Genomic DNA, 19324 nt, shown 5'->3' with positions numbered 1-19324 from the left:
AACATTTCCCAGACATTTTTCACTGTTCAGGGTTATGACTGTTCAATTATGTCTGCAAAACGCTGGTACTTCAGCAAAATTCATGAACCGGAAAAAACACAAAACACTGATGCTGTAAAATCTAGGAATAAACCTAGGAGTTGGGCAAGCAGATGACGAAACACTTAGGAAAAAGAACATTAAGGAAGGCCACTGACAGATAAAACCTAGTAGCCCAGAATCACAGAACGGTTGCGGTTGGACTGGACCGCTGGAGATCATCTAGTCCAACCCCCCTGCTCAAGTAGGGTCAGCTCGAGCAGGCTGCCCAGGACTGGGTCCAGACGGCTTTCCAACCTCTCCAAGGATGGAGACTCCACAACCTCTCCGGGCAACCTCTTCCAGTGCTGTTATCCCCAGAATAAAAAAGTTTTTCCTTATGTTCAGACAGACCTTCCGGCAACGACTGGCACGTGGCATAGATGCGGTTGTGTGAAAAATGACCCCGTAACGCAGTGTATCCTTCAAGGCTACCTCATCATATTTTCCTGATGGAACTTTTTCCCCTGTCATTTTTGCAAATTTTCCTCTTCCAACCTCTGATCCTTGTGGTCGGCTCAAAAACGGAGCCTGAGGTTTCTGCGGAAGCTGCCAGTTCACTCCGGTGAAGGAGGCATTACCGACTGACATCAGCGCTGGGACGCAGCCCTCCCACAGCGGTTTGGAGCGGTCTTTTTTTTTTCCCCCCCACCCGCAAAAGTGCTAGCAATGAAGTTTCACCATAAAAGGAAGGCCCTAGAGAGCAGCCGACGCCACCGGTCAGAGCCCGGCAGGGCAGGGCACAGAGCGGGGCACAGGCGCGCGGGACGCGCTGTCCACCCGTACACGGGCTCGCAGTGGGGCGCAGCTCGGCGAGCCCAGTCCTCCCTCGCCAATCGCTCGCCTTCCCCGTTGCTGGGGAAAGTCCTAAAAAATAAAACAGCATTTTTCTGTCTGGTCTTTTCCGATCTTCTCTCCCACAGCTGCGCGGGAGGAAGGGGTTCTTGCCAGGCTTGACGGTGGTGTTTTACCACCGCCGCCACGCGTACAAGGGGCTTCAAGGAGGCGCAGGGCGGTAGCGAAGGGCGTCTCGGGGGGCTCCGGAGAGGGCGGCACCGCCTCGCCGCCGCTCAGGCCCGAGCACACGCACCGGCCTGTGGGCCGCAAGCACGGCACTGACCTCAAGGCTCGGCTCTGGCACTGGCTAATAGCACCCTCGCCACCTGGAGCCTCCAATTCCCTTTTTAAGCTTGAAAATTCACTTTTTTACCTTTCTCCCTTTCCCCCCACCCCCGAAATGCCTGCAGAGCCACGCAGCCTGGTGATACACAGTGCCACGGGTCTGGCAGGCTTTTCAGCGCAGGGCAGCGCCGGCTCCAGGCAGCTTCCACCCCGCGCCACCCCTGGCCCCGACATGGCCGCGCCCGGCCCGGCCCGACATGGCGGCGGCGGCCCCGCCCCCTCGGGCCGTTGGCGGCGGCGCGCTGCGAGAAGATGGCGGCGGCCGCGCTGGGCTGGGCGCTGCGGGCCGCCCGGCAGGTCAGACCCTAGCGGATAAACCTCTCCCTCCCCGGGCCCGGCGCTGCGGGAGCGGCTGCGTTTCTTAGGCGAGAGCAGCGCCGGCGGGGCAGTAGGGCGAAGCGGCGGGAGAGCGGGCGAGCCTGGGGGCAGGGGTTGGGGCTGGGAGGCGGCGAACGGCACCTGCGGCCGGCCGGGGTGGGATTTAAAAAAAAAAAACAAAAAACTTCACCTTGTATTTTTTTTTTTTTAAAACTTAGATTCTGCCTTCAGCAGGCGGGAGGCAGGCGCGGGGCTACTTCGTGGACTGGAGGATGCTGCGGGACGTGAAGAGGCGGCGGCTGGCCTACGAGTACGCGGACGAGCGGCTGCGCATCAACGCCATCCGCAAGAACACCGTCCTGCCCCGGGAGCTGCAGGTGAGGCGGAGCGGGGCCGCTCGCCCTCAGGGTGCCTGGGGTTTAGCGCCACTCGTACCGTTTCCTGAACAGGCTGAAAGATTTTTATTTTTTTTTTTCCTCCTCCCCCCGCTCGTATTTATTTAAGAACCTGGAAGCCCGATGCTGCCACAACCGCTTAACTCAAATTTGAAATATTTAACTTCTCGCCTGAGCTACAGGCGCGTCAGAGCTGTATCAGATGCGGGAGTTGGAGCTCACGTTCGCTGCCCTGCTCTCAGCCTTCCTCAGTAAGCGTCAGGAACAGTTGCCAGTGTCAGGAGTATTCTCCTAATATTCCTGAGTGTATTAGGACTGACCATGCCTGGTTGTGGGGAGATCCTTTCACCCTTCAGCATCCAGGGAGAGAGACAGTATGAATCTGCTTTTACACCCCGACTTTACCATTCACTTGGGAAATAAATTGTGCTGGATGTCCTTAATGGGAAAAAAGGCATTGCCGCTACTTCTTCGGCTATTCCTCAGCTGTTTTTGTCAACTTTTCAAGTCAGAGTTGCAGCAGTTCGAACGAAGGAAAAGCCGCAAGGAAAATAACTTTTTCCTCCCCTATAAAATCTTGTTTGGACACCGAATTTAAAGTGTTAAAGGATACTTAGGCTACAGATCTTTCCTGACAGCATAGGCTGCTTTCCTAATAAAATCTGAGCAGTCATACAGGCTAAAAAAAGTTCTGCAACTGTGTGGCTCTACTAGATAGGCTATATATGCAGGTATATACAGAAATAAGATGTGTAACAGCACAAAAACAATAATTGAAATATGGTCTTAAGACAACTAGTCCTACTGACCTTGTTAGTTGAAAGTCACGTGGGGGCTGTCTTGATCTGGTATTCTCTGAAGGTGAGAACGCCTTTCAAAGATACCCTTACGTTATTGCTTTCCAGCACTTTTGTTTAAAATTCATTGGAAGTGTTGAAACACGATTGTTCAGCGCTTTTTCATGCAGCATAACGGGAGTTTGTGTAATACAGCATCAGACCTTACTTTTACCTCCAGCTGTCTTTCTGTGACTTCCTAATGGGACTGAACTCAGGATCTTTAGAGGCCTTCCCTCCTTTAGAGTAGAGCATATTAAGACTGCAGCTGTTCAGGACACTTACCTAAACTCAAGTGTCTTCCTTAAGTCTGCATTTTCTTTGCTCTCGGTGAGCTTACTCTTCTGAAATTCCAATTGCTGCTACCTGGTGTTTCCTGAAAACATGTATATAGGGATGCTATTCTTAAGCCTTCTCATTAGATGAGAGATATTTTGTCTTGTTCTCCACTCCGTATAGCTCCTTCCGAAGGGAGCTATATACAATCCCTTTTACTGGCATCAAACCATATTACCTGGGAAGATAGTTAACAGGGAATTAACACGGAACTAAGTTCAGCTCATCGGAAAGGGCTAGCCCACCCTGCAACACAGGCAAAGCCAAGCAGATTTGAACGAACAGTTATTGGCCTACGATTGTTCCATGCGTAGTAAGGTCAAATTTTGGGTGTCCAAGTAGAGCGTTTCGCATCCGCTGTGGGGATGCCCAAAAAGAAGGGATGAAGTGAGGAAGGCATGAACACCTTCCTTATCAAACAGCGAAGGATACTCGCATAGTAAGGGAAGCTTGTGGTAACATCTGTTCTACAGCTAGGTTTTGAGGTCTGGAAATGCACCCCCTCAAAATCCTGGGGAACATACTTAAACTCTATGCTGTGATCTTCTGTTTTAGGAAGTGGCTGATAAAGAGATTGCTGCCTTGCCCCGGGACAGCTGCCCTGTGAGGATCCGAAATAGGTGTGTCTTGACATCCCGGCCTCGAGGGGTGAAGCGGCGTTGGAGGCTTAGCAGAATTGTTTTCCGCCATTTTGCTGACCATGCTCAAATGTCTGGGATACAGAGAGCTATGTGGTAGAACATCACACGGACCTATGTTCAAGGCAAAACCCCCCAATGGGCTCAGTTTGTGTGCTCAAGTAATTAGAGCATGGCTGTCCTGTCTAGGAGTCCAGTATAAGCATAAAACGAATAACGGGGAGGAAGAGAAGCCATGCTCGCTCATAAAATTCACTTACTGGATTGTGATTGGTAACAGCTAACTGATGGGAAAAAGCATAACTGCACTAAGCCAGTCTGTGTTAGAGGCAGGTTTATTTTGAGACAATCACCACCTGATTGTTGCAGAGCTAAGCTGAGGTTTGTAATAAGGACAACATTAAAAATAAAGACATACAGCACCAGGCTCATTCAAGCAGCTTGTTTGGCACAACACAGTTAAGTTCACCATGGTGATTTGGATAAAAGCATAAATAAAATTGCACACGTGGGCAAAAAAAAATATTCTACTATGAACAAGGATGAGCATGAATGGAAAGTAAGATATGGCCTCAAGTTTAGGTACTCTTGCAGTGCAAACTTATGCAATGCAAACATGTCAGTATTAACAAGCCGGCAAAGAGTGGATAAAGAACCTCTTAGAAGTGTGCTAATATTCCCCTCCTGCTTGTAGCGCATACCTTTGTCCATCGTTTTAGGAACGAGGTAGCAAACGTGTCCTAGTCCAGGCCACAAGAGGAGAGTAATGGCTTGCCTAATTCAGCAGCTATAACATCAAATAAATCTGTTCTTGGGAGAGAAGTGATAAAGAAACAGGGAGGAAGGAAACCAAAAAGAAGCCTGCTGCCTAAGCTTGTTTGCCCTGTGCTATCCCTCGATGCAGGGCACTCAAGGGGAAACAGCTACTCTGTGCCCACCAGTAGGGTTCAGAGGCTGCAACAAACAGGCCAAGTAAAACTGTCAGACGGGAGCTGCAGAGGCAGCAATTTGACAGTAACCCGCCACCCCCAAATCAGTCAAATTATGGAGTATAAGTTACCTCAGCATACTTCTTACCCTATTACCTTATCTCCTATCAAATTTTCAAGGGTTTTAACGGAGCACATCTCTTTTCCTTATATACTGCTAGAGCCAGGGAGAACTCAGTATCCCGTATCAGCAGCTCGGTGCTCTCCTGTGACTGCCACCACCTCAAAGACACCCCAAGGAGGTCACAGTTAGCACAGGGGTTCAAGAGTGTTTTCATTTTCAAAAGCCATAAGGGGTTAAACAGTCACTAATTCATTTCCGAGTAATAAGTTTTAATACCACAGCATAAAGACCATAACGTTTCTTTCTGCTCAGCTAGCAAGTGCGCTGTCCCGAGATAGCAGTTCTGCTTTCTTCAGCATTTCTCCTCCCTTTGTTACATGTCTTACCTTACAGTTCAACGTGCTATCCCACACATAATAAAACACATGCCCCTGTAGACTGACATAATCCATTAGCCCTAGATGGGGACAGCTGTCACTTGCAACAAAGGGGCCTTGGCCCTTCGCAGTTTAGGATTCCTTTTCTTTTATATTCTTTCTCAGTTTCACAAAAGTCTCTACTCATCTTACATGTTTTTTTGAAGGAGGGGGTGAGGATATACCTATGTTCCACTCTTCAGGAAACGGTGAACCACTTGACTGAAGGAAATGCTTTATAGGCTATTTTATTTAAATATTTTCTCCAACCTGAAATGGAAAATGACTGTCTTTGCTTGGAAGAAGGTTGTGTAAACAATGATTTTTGCAGCACAGGAAGTCTCACGTGGAAGATCGGTATTAAGGCGGCCCTTAGAGTGCTTTCAAATATCCATGGGTATGTCCCCTTTGGACTGTTTTTCTCTGCTTTCAACCCAAGCCTTGTTGATGGTGCGCTTCATTTCATCATCCCCTTCTGCATACATCTTTTTCAAAAGGTTCATAAGCCCTTCACTGGGGTCTGAGGTGTCGTAGGCAGCCTTCCTGCAAGACAGATGAACATGAGCAGGCCTAGCATATCTAACAATTCTCTGCAAAAATTTAAACACTAGGATTCGTTTAGAAATACCCTGGTAACAGTAAGAATTTTGTTTTGGTAAGGTCTTTAGACTATGGAAATCTTTAGTCACACCTGACTCGGCTTCCAAGTAGGGGAAAAACCTAAAGGGTACGTTTAGTCTAAATGCAAGTCTATGAAGAGTAATGTATTGGCAGCTGTCCCATCGAGGGAGAAAGGAAGCATTTTGCGGTACACATGATCCTTGCAACACTACCCAAGATTAATCTTAGGAAGCAGAAGCTGGATATAACCGATCTAGAGAGTGCCAGCCTCTGTCTCTGCTGTTATGTGAGTTTAAGAACAAAAAAAAACTGACCACACTCTGAGCCTCTTGAAGTGACCATATCAGAATATTTGCAACCCAAAAGACATTTTCTGCTCCACATTTTTTTAGATGATCTCTACAGGTCAAGTCACTGATTTTAACAACTTGCTTTTCAAAGTCATTTTCTCAGCTTGCAAAGCCACCTGACAAACGCCACATCACCCACGTGGTGGATAATCACATCATAAGCATCTGGGTAAAACATGTTCCACGTTACCAGAATGCTGTATATTGCCCTTTTTGTCAAAATTGCCTCTGTATCCCGTTTTCTGATTCTCCTAAGTGCTACTAGCGTAGCTGAAGGCTACCTGAAAAGCATGCAGATCTCTGAACAGATCACCAGAGGGAGCAAGTTCTCCAAGTATGGAGCTAACAGTCAGTCTCCAAGAGCTGAGCACCCCGAATCTGGAAGATGTATTTCTGAATTGACTCCAATCTGCCATACTGTAAATCCTCAACATTTTGCATGAGGATGCACTATTAACTATGACTGAGCTAGGCAGTGCAGAGTACTTCTTTGCACAAGATACAGGTTTAACCAAATAACCCCAATCCTTCCAGCAACATACGTTAGTAGTCAAGTCACTTTCTCCTAATCTCCAAAGACAGGGTTTGAGAGGAGAAGGTAGTTTTGCTCTAGATTCAGCTCTGGTTATGTAGGATTGATCGGTTTTGGCAAATCATCCTACAAGCATATGCAAAATAAATACCTGTTGGTAGGCTGCTTCTCTTTTCCTCTTGAGAAAGTTGCAGGACGGAGCCATAGAAAAGTGAGTTTTTCCAGGCTTCAGTGTAGGTGTACACATTCTCTTCTGGATGCAAACTCCTGTTACCAGGTATGTTCGCTGCTTCCTACTGTCATTTACCACCTTTTCATAGCCAGTCTCTATGCGGCTTGTACGATTGCTCTCTACCACTTTAAGCGGGGAGATCTAAAACAGCCTGACAGTTTATCTAACGATCCAAAAATCACCAAACACCTATTTTTGCCGAAAGGATGCTGCGACTTTTGTGCGAGTACTTCACACACAGATGTGACCAAACAGTAATTACTTCAACCAGCATAGCAGCAGGAAAAACGTATGCATTTCTACAGAAGGTATACATGCACACACCTAGCCTAAGAAAAGTAAACCTGATTAGAGCACTGCTGGCAAGGAATGCACCTGGAAGATATAAATGAATCCTTAACCGATTAATTAACTGTAACACTCCGAGTGCAGGGTCCTATCTATGTTATTTCCTATGATGCAGCCTTCATTAGCAATAACACAGTAGAAGACTGGCAAGTTTAGCAGCTTGAAGTGTATTTCTTCTGCTTCCAGTCACATTAGTACCAAAAGAATCCCAGCCTAACAATTCTTAAAGGCCTGTCTCCGAGCCAAGCAATTCTTATGGTTAAATTGCACACACAGAGTACACATCTGCTCTCTTGGCAGTCCTAATACAATTTCAGTAAAACAAGAAACGGCAGGTGAGATGAAGGAGGGGGAAAAAGGCACTTACTCTTTCTCTTTGCTTTCTTTTTCCACTTGAGTGAGACAGTCCCATTTTTCCTCCCGCTTCTTCCTACACATCACAAGGACCGTGTCTGTCTTTATCTGTGCAGAGAACATCAAGATGTGAATTCAGACTACTCCATAGAAGGATGCTAGTCACAACCACAATGAATGAGTTTAGCTTTTATATAAATCTCTTTCTGCACTCACCACTCCGTGAAACATTTATCTCAGCTATTGATTTATGCAGTATACAGAAGTTAATACGTACTCAGCTTCAGGGTATCAAGTATTAACCTCACCGTGGATAATTTAAATGGCGCAATTATGTCTAATACTAGTCTGTGTTAAAATAGAAGAACATACAGCACTGCAGAAACAGACCATTCAGTGATTCTTGGGATGCTAAAACCATCTAGGACTGCCTCTAAATGGCGGCTATATTTACCTTTCAAAAGGACCAGAAAACCATCAGCTTTAAGGCCCAATAAAAAGTGTATTACAAAGGAGAGAAATTTTATATGCTAGTAGAAATCTGGCAAAGTAAGAGAGATGTGCACCTTAAACTATCAGGCAAAAGCACTGATCTGCTTGGGACATTTTTATTGTGATCTCCAGTACCTGTTGCGTAGCTTAACACTGGCAGTACTGCTAGCACTGATAACACAGCATTCTGAACCGTACCTTCCAAGTCCATTACTGCACATTTTGCTCACATAGAATTTATGAATTCACGATTTCAAAAAAAAAACAGCATTAAATATTACTAGTGTGTGTCAACTCACACCCTTAAGCTCTGTTCTTCCAGCTGCAATCCTCCAACCCACTTCTAAGTCTGAGCTGCACTGCCACCTTCACTTCTGCTATCCAGAAGACAAATGGTGTAGAGTTCTGTAAGAATACCCACTAAGTTCAGGTGGGGACCCTCCCAATTTATTCCTTCGGGGATAAGAAAATAGCTTGAGAGCACTGCTTAACCTTTGCGATGTGTTTGCAAATTACAAGCAAAGCCTGTTTGACTGCAACCCTGACCTAAATTTTCCTGCACGCCACAGCAGCCAAGATTCAGCTGGAGCTTCAGCGTAATTCAATAAGTATATGCCCACTGTTTGCTTTCATATTCTGCTAACAGCTACCAGAGCATCGCCCTTGTTTATCTCAGTTGTTTTATTTACACTGTCCTACTTTTCAGGGCACAGCAAAATTTGGAATTGAACCATCATTTCTTTACATCAGATGTTACCTAGCGGAAGTAGCAAATGCTTACAAGCGCACAAAATATTTGACACATCCCTAGACATGGAAAGGTTCTAAAAGCAGTAAAGACACTATTTACAAATTGCAATCGTCAGCAATAAGATGTTCCTAGTCTTTACTTCTGGAGCAACACACCCCAGTGAAGACAAAGGAGGTTTCAGCTATTGCTTTGGACCATAGACAAGCTATGGCATCATGTCTATTTAAACTTCCCATACTTTGAAACTGCAGTCAAGCCTCTAGCTCTTGCAACTGCAAAGAATTTGTTGACGATGTTGAAAAGCACAAGGGTGAAAACAGATGTTTAGCGGAATTTTCTGCTTAATTGTCACCAATTTCTGAAATCCTGTTCGAGAGCTATCAACAACGCTTCAGTATCTGGCCGCGATCTTTTGAAACAGAAGCCCAAGGATTCCAGAAAATAATTCTACAATTATTACAACTACAGATTAATGAGAGTCACGTTTACACTGAAGAGACTTTACAGACAGAAGGGAGGGACTGCAGGTTAATGCTCAATCTGTTGAACTGGAGTCAAGCTACGAATACAGAGATATTCAGATTCTTTACAAAGTACCTACAAGAGAAGAGGTATGCTGACTGACCTTTCTAGAGCTGCCTTCCACAGAGATGGGTTTCAGAAGGTTGTTGAAGGTCATGGTGTAGTTCTTCCCATTCAGATTCTTCACTAGCAGATCAAATGACCTAGAGCCAGAAGGTGAGGGGAGGAAAGGCACAAACAAAAATTCCAAGCAGTGTAAGACTATTCAGCCCTGTCATCAAACACAACGTCTGAAAACCATTAAGCAGGCACGTTTCTTGGGAAAGCAAGCCAACAGGCTTTCAAATCTTCTATTGGATTTAATACTGAGCACTTAAAAGGACTTATGCAGAGTTCACAACAAATCAAGATCTTTAGCATTCTAACATCTACCTGACTGAGCTCCTATGACCCTGGAAAGGAGGGAGGTTCATTTAATCCACATTTCAGTTCTACCACCATCAAAAAATAGGTCTAACGTAACATATGCTATCAAGCATGATGAGGCATAAGGAGCATTTGTAAAATTAAAATACTCTGACACCCACTAAGGAGAGCTATATGTAAGTGTATGTACTCAAGTACTATTAAAAGTTAATACTTTAATAAGCAATTAATTAATAAGCTGATACTTTTAATAAAATTAAAGTTAAAAAAATAAAAAAAACACGACACAGCAACCCAGAGCAAAATTCAACACAACACATTCCTGCATTTCAGATAATGCTCTACACCCACGCTCTCCTTCTTGGCATGGGGCAAAAATATGAACTCACCTCTCTGTGAAATTCACCTGCACATTCTCAGCTGGGAGCTTCTGGACTCCACTTAGAGAGATGTAAATCTTAATAAACTTATCTGACTGATCCCAACCTGCAAGTGAGAAAGATAAAGTTCTAGCTTTCCTCAGAAAAGTCAGAAGTAGATGCCTGGTTTTCCTGCCGTTTCCTTGACCCACTTTTTCTTATACTTTCCACGTGACAAGTACCTTAAGCAATTCCTTCTCCTTTTACCTACATGGCGAGCAGAGAAGCCAAAGCTCAGTCTTTCGTTCTTGCTAAGCACTAGGCAATAGAAAAATACTAGTAGGTGCATCGGGGATCATTAACGTGTTCCTCCAGTAAAGAAAAGCTATCAGACAAACAGAACTGTGGCTGGGACAGAGCAGTAAGCCTGTAAGTAAGTAGCTTTTTGGGGGGGGTCTGTGGTGTGGTATAAACATCTGAGAATGTTTCTCTGTAACGCTAAATGGCAACTAAGACTCACACTTAATACCACCCTGCATTCTATTCAAAACAGAAGCCTGAGCTCTAACGTTTGTGTAGAAGAGCAATCCTACCATAGTTGTTTATTTTCACTGTATACCCTCCCAGCGATGACTTTTCTTCTTCTCCTGCATCTGCTTTCAGCTTTGGTGGAGGCTGATTCTTGAGTTCTATCTCTAGCTTGTGTTTTTCAGTCATCAGGACATCACGAAGTCGCTTCCTCGTGGTTTTCGTAAGCAATTCTTTAACCTCTTCCAAATCTTTCTGTAACTGATTTAAGAATAAAAGATCGTGCACGCATATTAGATACCCCTCTTTCTACTCAGGGTTCACACCACTGGGCTCTTTCACTCCTATTAGTTTCAGACACAGATTCAGCAAACCAAGTTACACTTCCCTTTATACCCTCCTCAGCGTGAAACCATCTGTCCCTTACTCCACGGCCACTAAGGTTTTAACTGCTCAATTTCAATCTTCAAGCTTCGTTCAGTTAAAAAAAAGGGGAAATTAATAAAAGTTTAACGTTTGGAACACCAACAGGTTTTGGATTTTGCTAAAAACGTACTGCCCGATCTCAGACCTATAGCACTGAGCAAATATTCAGACGGAAGACTCAGAAAAAGGTCAAATGGGGGTAAACGTCTCTTATGCCCCAGATTACCAGCCACTGAGCCCTTGCAGCCACATAAATCAAAAGCAACATCTCACTGTACCTCATTAACCTACTTTCCCCCTCAAAATAAGATTCTCTATTCTAAGATCTAACAAATGTAGAACAATAGCATCAAAAGCACTGAAACTCTCAATGAGGGGAGACGACAAGAGGTTGCGCTTCCTTTTTAAGTGACCGATTTATTGTAGAATTGTACGATTCAAGGAAGGGGCAGACATACTCAACGTGATAAACATCTGATCCTCAGGGATTTCTGAAACACTAGCTTTGCTCAGGAGAGAGGAATATTACAATAAATAACCAGACCGGCACAGAAACGTGTTTTTTTTTTTTCTCCCTCCATGTTTGAAACTTCTCGCGTTTCTTTAACTTGAGAGCGCTCGAATTAATTGCACGTTGGCGCAATCGCAGCTCAACCGCAAAAGAGAGGCGCCCGGAACCCACCTGGCAGACACCTAAAGAAAAACAAGAGGTTCCGCGCATCCCCCCCCCCCACCCCCAAGGCTTCGGGAAAGAGGGGCAGCGCCAAAAAATTAAATAATTAAATAAATAAATAAGTAAATAAGGAGCCGCACAGTTGTGCTGAGCCCCGGCCCGGGCCCGGGGCCGCCCAACGCCGCTCGCGGCCCCTCAGCGCGACGCCCGCTCCCGCCGCCCCTCACCTCCTCGTGCGCGGCGGCCATGGCGCGGCGCGTGCCCGGCGCTGCTGCCCCCGCGGCGGCGGCGGCGGCTCCGGCTCCCACCGGCCCCTCTGGAACCTTCCCGGCCTCGCGCCGCCGCGTCCCCTCCCCCCGCCCCGCGCTCACGCGCCGGAAACGGCGTCACGCGCCCTCCCCCCCCCCCCACCGAGGCGGCCTCGCCAACCCCGCCCCTTCCGCCTGCGGAAGGAGAGGGGCGCGCCGCTGTCGGCCCCTGTCACTGGCGGACGGGCGTTGCTATGGTGACACGCCGACGCGTCAGGCGGCGGGGCGGGGCTGCGCGTGCGCCCCGTTGCGTGGGGGGAGGGGCGGGGCTGGCGCGGCCGTTACGCGGCCGTTAGCGACCGGCTGAGGGCGCGCCGCCCTGACGGCAGGAAGCGGGCGGTCAGGGCTCCGCCTGCCGCTGCTGCTGCCGCCTGGCGCTGCCGCCTGGCGCTGCGGCGCTGGGAGAGCCACCCTGGCGGTGGCTGGGGGCCGGGGAGGCAGCGATCTGAGAGGCGGGGCGGTCTCTGAGGAGGCTGGAGGCCGCGGCCGGTGGGCAGAGTTCGTGGCGGGCTGAACCGGCGGGCCGCGCTTCTCCGTGCGCCTTCGGCGGGCTGCCCGTACGCGTTGTGTGCCCGGCTGGGCAGGGCCTCGCCGAGTCTCTGTCTTGACATCAGGATTCCTCCCTTCCGTCTGTGTTTAGTGTAATTGGGAAACAGGACCGTAAACAGCCTGCCTAAATATGCTTTTTCTGAATATTGCAATCTTTTTTGTAACCCTGCGCTAGGTAAGGAAGTCTTTCATGTACGGAAAACAGCCACATGTGCTGGTGTGCCAGAATCTCTTTAAGTGCCAGTAAAGCTTTCAAGCTCCTGCCTGAAGTGCTTGCTGGGCTCTAATTGGCGTTGGTGAGCTTTTGTATTAAACACTGTTCTTTGGTTTGTCTTTTTTTTTGAGCAACGGTGCGCTCTTTTATAGCTGCGCTATGTTAGCTGTGGGCACATAAAAGGATCAGGCCAGTTAAACCGAGCCCCAGAGTGCTGTTTGCATAAAACATAAAAGCGTCAACAGGCAGGTCACCTCAATGCCAGCATGATGCCAACAGCAGCAGCTCGTCTCTCTCTCTTTGCCTTACCCGACTCAGGCCAATGTTTGGCAATGAGGTACTCTGAAAAGAAAGTAACCTAGAACGTATGCAGCCTTTGTAATAAGTGAACCTCATCAATTTACAGTGCACCAAAGGTTGGAAAGCTTGCGTGTTGTAAATGGCAGAGGTTGTCTTGTGCGTGTGTTTAGGAGTAAGGAGCTGACATAAACTGAGTCTGGAACTGCAATGCTTTGAATAGCTTTTTTTTTTTTTTTTTAGATGGTTGAGTTTTTTGTTAATAGTTAAGTCTTTCTTCTGGAAATACTATGCAGCTTTATGGTAAGGGTTTTCAAAAAGGAAATTACCAACTATGAATCCTTTTGTGATTTTTAGACTCATCTATAGCAAGCTACTTACATTCATGCTGAGTTTACAGAGTCAAAGATTATCAGTGATACAGAACCCCCTACCGCCAGGAAGTAGTAGTTGGAAGCCAGAAATTTTGTGGTGAGGGTTAGTGATTATATTCTCATTAAGAGGCATCAACAAGTTAGCAACCACTTCAATTGCAATATGGAGTCAATCATTGTGCCTTTAGAAAAGAGGTGAAATGACCTTCCTGAGTATTACAACCTCAGTTACAGTTGGTCCAGGGAGAAAGTATTTCATGGTGCCTCTCACCACCTTTAGTAAATCAATTAATAATTAAAAAAAAAAAAAAGGCTTTTGTATTCCCAGGTCCCAGTCGGGCATTAAAATTTCCCAGAAAAAAAGAAGCTGATGGAAATCTTTCTATAAGTAGGTAAGTGGAAGAGTCAACTTTTGCCTCCAAATGTCCTCATAAAAATGGGAACACAAAGGAGTATACAATCACTCAGTGCTGAAAAAGTAGATTTCTCTGTAAGAGAGGTTGCCGGTTTTAACATTTAATTTACTGAGCTGAGAAATGCCAGCTCACTCTCCAATTTATGGGCTTAGGGGTTTTTTTTCCTCTCCGCTTCTAAGGTAAACATAAATAATCTGTGAATGTTTTTTTTTTTTTTTTTTTGCAGGGGATTGGTGGGGGTAGGTAAGAGGATATTAGATCAGAGATTCATAGAAAATCTGAAGTTGAGGACTTGCAAGGCTGTATGTCACAATGCAATGTTAATAGCATATACTGAAATGTTGCTCATACCCCTCTGGTCCAGTGCTTCAAGAGCTGCAGCTGAGAAATTGTCAGGAAAAATCTCCACGACTAACTCTGTAGTTTTGTTTAATTTTCACAGAACTGAGCGTCATCCTGTAGATCTTTAGCAATAGCATTTGAAGTTGGGCTAGTGGATTTTTATCTGGAAATTACAGTATGGGCAATTGGAATTTACTTCCGTGGCATGGTTATTTAATTTGTTGAGAGCAGTTGCATATTCAGGAATTGTTTCCTTATGATCTTTCTGCTGAGCAGCCACTAAGACAAGAAGCAGCTTTTCTGTGATGTTTCCTGAACCACTAATCTCCGAGTTTTTCCCCTCTCAGTTGTGGTCTTGCATTAGGACATTCTCATAGCTTTAGAATTTAAATTGATATTGCTTTATAATTTAATTTCTGGATAGAGGAGAAAACATGACATGTTTCACCAATACATAAATGCATGTGCAAGTGAGCCTGTAATTCAGTCGCTTGCTAGGCTCTTTGAAAACCAGTGCTTATTTTGTATCCTTAAGTCACGAGCCTTTCAGTGCCCATGGCACTCCCATTGAGTGGCAGCTTACAAGCGGAAGAGTGTATCTCTTGTCTCATGTAAAAACACATTCCACACTGCTCTGCATGAAGCTGCAGTAGCATCCAGATGCTGCGTTCCCCCTTGTCGGAACGAAGAGAAAGCCTGACAAACTTAGTTTTCTGTGCACGTTTTTACAAGTTGCCAAGTGACAGGTCTTCCTCTCAGGAGAGAAGAATCGGAACAGTTCCTGAGCCAGGAAGGGGAAAAAGGACCTTGAGGCGGATTGGTGGGAATAGTCAAATTCAACCGAAAGACCCGGATCCAGTCTCTCTGGATGACAAAACACTGTGCAGTATATTGTTTTTCAATGGTCATTGGCTCTAGGGACAGAAAAGAGAGCATCTGGAAGGGCTACGAAAGGATGTTTGGCCTCCTTAGCTAGCCTGCAGTAGCCGTTCCTTTTGTCTGTAGGAACTGATGGAAACTGGTGGCAAACAGTCTTTGGACGGTGATGTGGAAGTTAATCAAAAGCAATATATTTTCTGGTAAACTAATTGGTTAAAAATATTTATCTTCAGCTTTTCTACCCTTATGGCTTCATATCTTCTTCTCAAGTGCTGTGTGTTTTTCCAGTTATGCAGGCAGCAGTGGCTGTTCGTCTAAATAGGAAAAAAAAAATCCCTGTAACAACTCTTATCTATTGTTCACATGGAAAACTGGTTTTATAAAGTATCTGAATTCTTCTAATTGCTAACTTTAATGAATACTGAACTTTTATTCTGTCCTGTTCTTGCCTAGCCATGCTTCTGTTATAAATATGTTTTCTGTTTCTTGCTGGTACCTTCTGCTCCCTGATTCTTCTCTTCCTCTAGACGTGTCATTGCTCGCTTGCCTGTTTCTCTTGTGTACCTCCACTGAAGCATCGGGTCCTTAAGAACAGCTCGTATTTCCCGATCTTTTAGATCAGCAGCCTTCAGGGGAAGCATATTGATCAGTATGTTCTCTGTGCTGTAAACTTCAGACTAACATTTGGAAAAGAGGACCCACGTGACCTATTAGCTCTCCCACATAATGTCTGTCAGATTCTTGTGGAACAGGTTGCTTCTTGTGAACAAGGACATTATACCAACAGTTTGAAATTAGCTTTGTAACACTCGCACGTTTTGGATGACTAGGCTGCTAAATCGCTGTGTTTTAGTACAGTAGTGCTGCTTGAAAATAACCAACTTGAGTAAACTATGTCTGAAGACCTGGTACAGTAGTTATTTATTACTACAGACACAGTCAAACTGTTTCTTAAGCAAGCGGCCTATGAAAATAAGCACCTTATACCCATTTTGTTTGCATTTCCATTTATTTTACAAGGCATCGTTCACACAATGATAACAAGGTACTGATCCAAACAATTCTGTAACAATTAAAAAAGTAAACATTTTTTGTGACCATGTACATTAAATTGCACTTTTAATAACAAGCATTACACTTATATGTCCATATTATACTTTATATAATACATAGATTTGTTGCACAAGAACTGGCAGTATTGGATTGTTCTCAGTTAAAGGTCTCACATCACCATGATTCTTTTTTTTTTTTTCCCCCCTAACCCTTTAGCAAAGTGTGTTTTTATGAACTAGGGACAGGCCCAGATAACAAACTTTGCCTGAATAACCCCAAACCCAGAAAAATATCATTGTGGATCACAGCTTTGAAGCTGGTCTTTATTTTCAGCATTGTGAAGTGAATCAACCTTGAATCACAGAACGGGAGGGATCTGACTCCAAATTGTATTTGCTTAGATCCATTTCTGCTTTCGCTCACCATCTTTTTGCTGTTTGAACAAGCCATAAAGAATCTTCTTACACTGAGAAAGCAACAGTCCCAAGGGAATTCCTGGTACAGCTTTTGAAAATGGTGGCTGTACCCAATGCAGCCCTGGGAATTACCAGAAGGAAGGAACTGGGATCTGGAGAAAAAAACCTGAGAACATCTGCTACATTGGTAGTAGCATCCATGTATTATATAAAATACAAAAATAAGAGAAACTGAAAGGAAATTAGTACAGCTCAGGATTCTGGTGGTATCAAATCACAAACGAAACTTATGATACCAAATCCTTTTGATGTATTTATCCCCTTGTTGTTCAGTTTCCTATATATTATTCTATATATAAGATATAGTTTTCCAAAGATACATATATATTCCTTTACAGGTTAAATAAAAGCAAGTCCCACTGAATAAGAAAATAAGAGGAAGTAATGTTCTAACTTTCTACCTTTTCTTTTTTAAGGTAAAAATAGCATGAAATACATTCAGTAGCAAAGCAGTGGAAATGCAGAATGAAAGAGAGAGCCCTGTATTCCTGGAAGAAAAACCTGTATGTGTTAAGTCATGATCCTGAAATAAATTATGTAGACTTCTGAGTTGGGAAAGATCGGCTCTTGGTCAATGCTGAGAGTTAGTGATCCAGTTCCAAAGTATTTGACTTTCTCTAAATGCCATCTAGTGTAGCCCAGTTTTAAAGGGTGCTGTGATGTATATTTGTTTTAACTTAAAGGCCCCAAATCAGTGCTTCATTGTGTCTCCCTTTAGTATTATGTGGAAGGAGGTCATGGGACAGCTCCCAGTAGGATCTTAGCATAATAGACAGGAAAAGACTTTAGTTCAAGCCTTCATGTTTGCAAGAACAAAGTGATGTCTGGTTCTGTGTATACTCACAGCCCTGGATATACACAGTGTGACATGTCTTGTGAAGCCAGCTGTTGGTACAACAGCCCCTTTAGCAGGGTAGCTCTCCTGGTTGACAAGCAACCATCCATTAGAACAGTCATTCAGTCTTCCCATAAAAATCTCTGCCCTGATCTTCACGTTCTGAAAATGACATGCATTCAGGTTTTCTCTCTAGCAGTTGGGAAAAAAATCTAGCGTTATGTAACACAAGAGAGTTCTTGTTTTCAATGCCAAAGGTATTTAGGCTTATTAGATTATGCGGACGTGTGCCAAATATCCCTGAGTCTAACAGTTTAATAATGAAAATAAGAGGTAAAGTTCTCCCACATATATGAGTAGTTTCTTGGATTTCAATGCAACTACTTAGTATAAGGAAGGGAACTCACCCGTACCAGTTTCCTGTGGAGAACTGTGGAAAAGCGTGACTTTCTTACATAGTTTTTAAGTCTTGATACTTTAGTTTCAGTAAAGTTAGATTATTATTTACTCCTAATGTAATTGTCCCATTTAGTTATTGAGTGACATCCTGCCTCTGAAGCCAATGGTTTGTCAAGGCATCTGAATTTTTGCTGTGCTTGACTTTCTTTTCCTAATGAAAGAAGAAACCTAACAGCTTTTTTCCCCTCTCCCTCTCCCTCTCCCTCTGTTTTTACTTTGTTTACATCCCAGTGGCACAGGTGAAAGCATCTACCTTAAAAGAAACTTCAAGGGCCAACCAAAAAGTCTTTTCAAACTTCTAACAGGAAAAAAAAAAATGCTCACCTAATATGCAACTTAGGTGTAGCAAATTAGAAAATAAACTAATTAATGGGCAGGACAAGGAGGATATGTTTGTCAGCTGGCAGTACTGATTACATGGCTGACCACCTTTCCAGATACTAGTTTTACTAGACATTAATGCATACGGACCTGATGGAATTTGCCATTTCTTGGATTAAAGCTAGGCAGTGACATTTTTATTTTGTTGGTTCATTCCGTCTGGATAAAATTATAATTTGTTAAATTAAGTGAAGCCAGCACTATTATTTTAGAGTATCATGTTTGATTCACAAAGATAATAAAAGACTAGTTCACAGATCTACCATGTAACTAAATCAACCTTGCTTTATTTATCCTGTAGAGTTTTACAGTCAAAGTAAAATCAACTTCTTAAAGTGAAAAACAAAAAATTCTTTCCGTATTGGGCATCTCAGGAACAGATTAGAATCCAACAAGATCAACAGTTGTACTTAAAAATATCCTTTGGAAGTTTGCACCTAATCAAAGTAAAGGCCTTATTTCAAAAGTATGCATTCTCAATAAAAGTAAAAAGCAAGATTTAATTAAGATTTATATTAATATAAACTAATATATACATTATATATATTAGTTCATATATATACAAATTACTTTTAATATAAGTTTGATGTGGACACATAGTTTGATACTGACTCAGATTGAAAAAAATAGGAATCACTCCAGACATGAGAGCTATGCTAGTTATTCCAGTGCCACACGAATGTAGCAGTTTCAGGTAGACTTTGATTTAATGAAGTTTCCTACTGAAAAGCTAAACACGCACAGAGCCAGCTATCCCAGATAGATTAGTCACTCTGGGATACATGTACTTTTCAGAAGGTATGTAGCGCTGTCATTCAGGTCTGAAAGGGTTAATTAAAACCCAAATATTTATCTCATAGGAAACTTAATATCAT

The 19324-nt window shown here is 44.1% G+C and overlaps 2 protein-coding genes across 2 annotated transcripts; one reads left to right on the top strand and one right to left on the bottom strand.

Moving 5' to 3' along the window:
- The first annotated feature begins 1460 nt into the window (after nt 1–1460).
- MRPS14 (mitochondrial ribosomal protein S14) lies at nt 1461–4222 on the top strand. The gene is made up of 3 exons (XM_068951754.1): nt 1461–1557; nt 1797–1955; nt 3701–4222. The coding sequence occupies exons 1-3, from the start codon at nt 1513–1515 to the stop codon at nt 3881–3883; spliced, it is 387 nt and encodes a 128-aa protein (XP_068807855.1). The 5' UTR covers nt 1461–1512; the 3' UTR covers nt 3884–4222.
- An 862-nt stretch (nt 4223–5084) lies between these two features.
- Nucleotides 5085–12283, bottom strand: CACYBP (calcyclin binding protein). The gene is made up of 6 exons (XM_068951753.1): nt 12094–12283; nt 10833–11028; nt 10270–10366; nt 9558–9657; nt 7703–7797; nt 5085–5795 (listed from the first exon to the last, which is right to left on the bottom strand). The coding sequence occupies exons 1-6, from the start codon at nt 12112–12114 to the stop codon at nt 5636–5638; spliced, it is 669 nt and encodes a 222-aa protein (XP_068807854.1). The 5' UTR covers nt 12115–12283; the 3' UTR covers nt 5085–5635.
- Nucleotides 12284–19324: the final 7041 nt, after the last annotated feature.

Source organism: Struthio camelus, chromosome 8, assembly GCF_040807025.1.
Source record: "Struthio camelus isolate bStrCam1 chromosome 8, bStrCam1.hap1, whole genome shotgun sequence".
Taxonomy (NCBI): domain Eukaryota; kingdom Metazoa; phylum Chordata; class Aves; order Struthioniformes; family Struthionidae; genus Struthio; species Struthio camelus.
This window is presented reverse-complemented; position numbering and strand designations above follow the sequence as displayed.

Bases quoted from the DNA above. Each gene is read 5' to 3' on its own strand.
- CACYBP (XM_068951753.1), bottom strand. From the start codon at position 12,114: ATGGCCGCCGCGCACGAGGAG. The intron at 9,658-10,269 runs GTGAGTTCATAT...TTCTGGCTCTAG, and splicing joins CAGGTGAATTTCACAGAGAG to GTCATTTGATCTGCTAGTGA. The intron at 7,798-9,557 runs GTCAGTCAGCAT...TTCTCTGCACAG, and splicing joins TGGAAGGCAGCTCTAGAAAG to ATAAAGACAGACACGGTCCT.
- MRPS14 (XM_068951754.1), top strand. From the start codon at position 1,513: ATGGCGGCGGCCGCGCTGGGCTGGGCGCTGCGGGCCGCCCGGCAG. The intron at 1,558-1,796 runs GTCAGACCCTAG...TTTAAAACTTAG, and splicing joins CGCTGCGGGCCGCCCGGCAG to ATTCTGCCTTCAGCAGGCGG. The intron at 1,956-3,700 runs GTGAGGCGGAGC...CTTCTGTTTTAG, and splicing joins TCCTGCCCCGGGAGCTGCAG to GAAGTGGCTGATAAAGAGAT.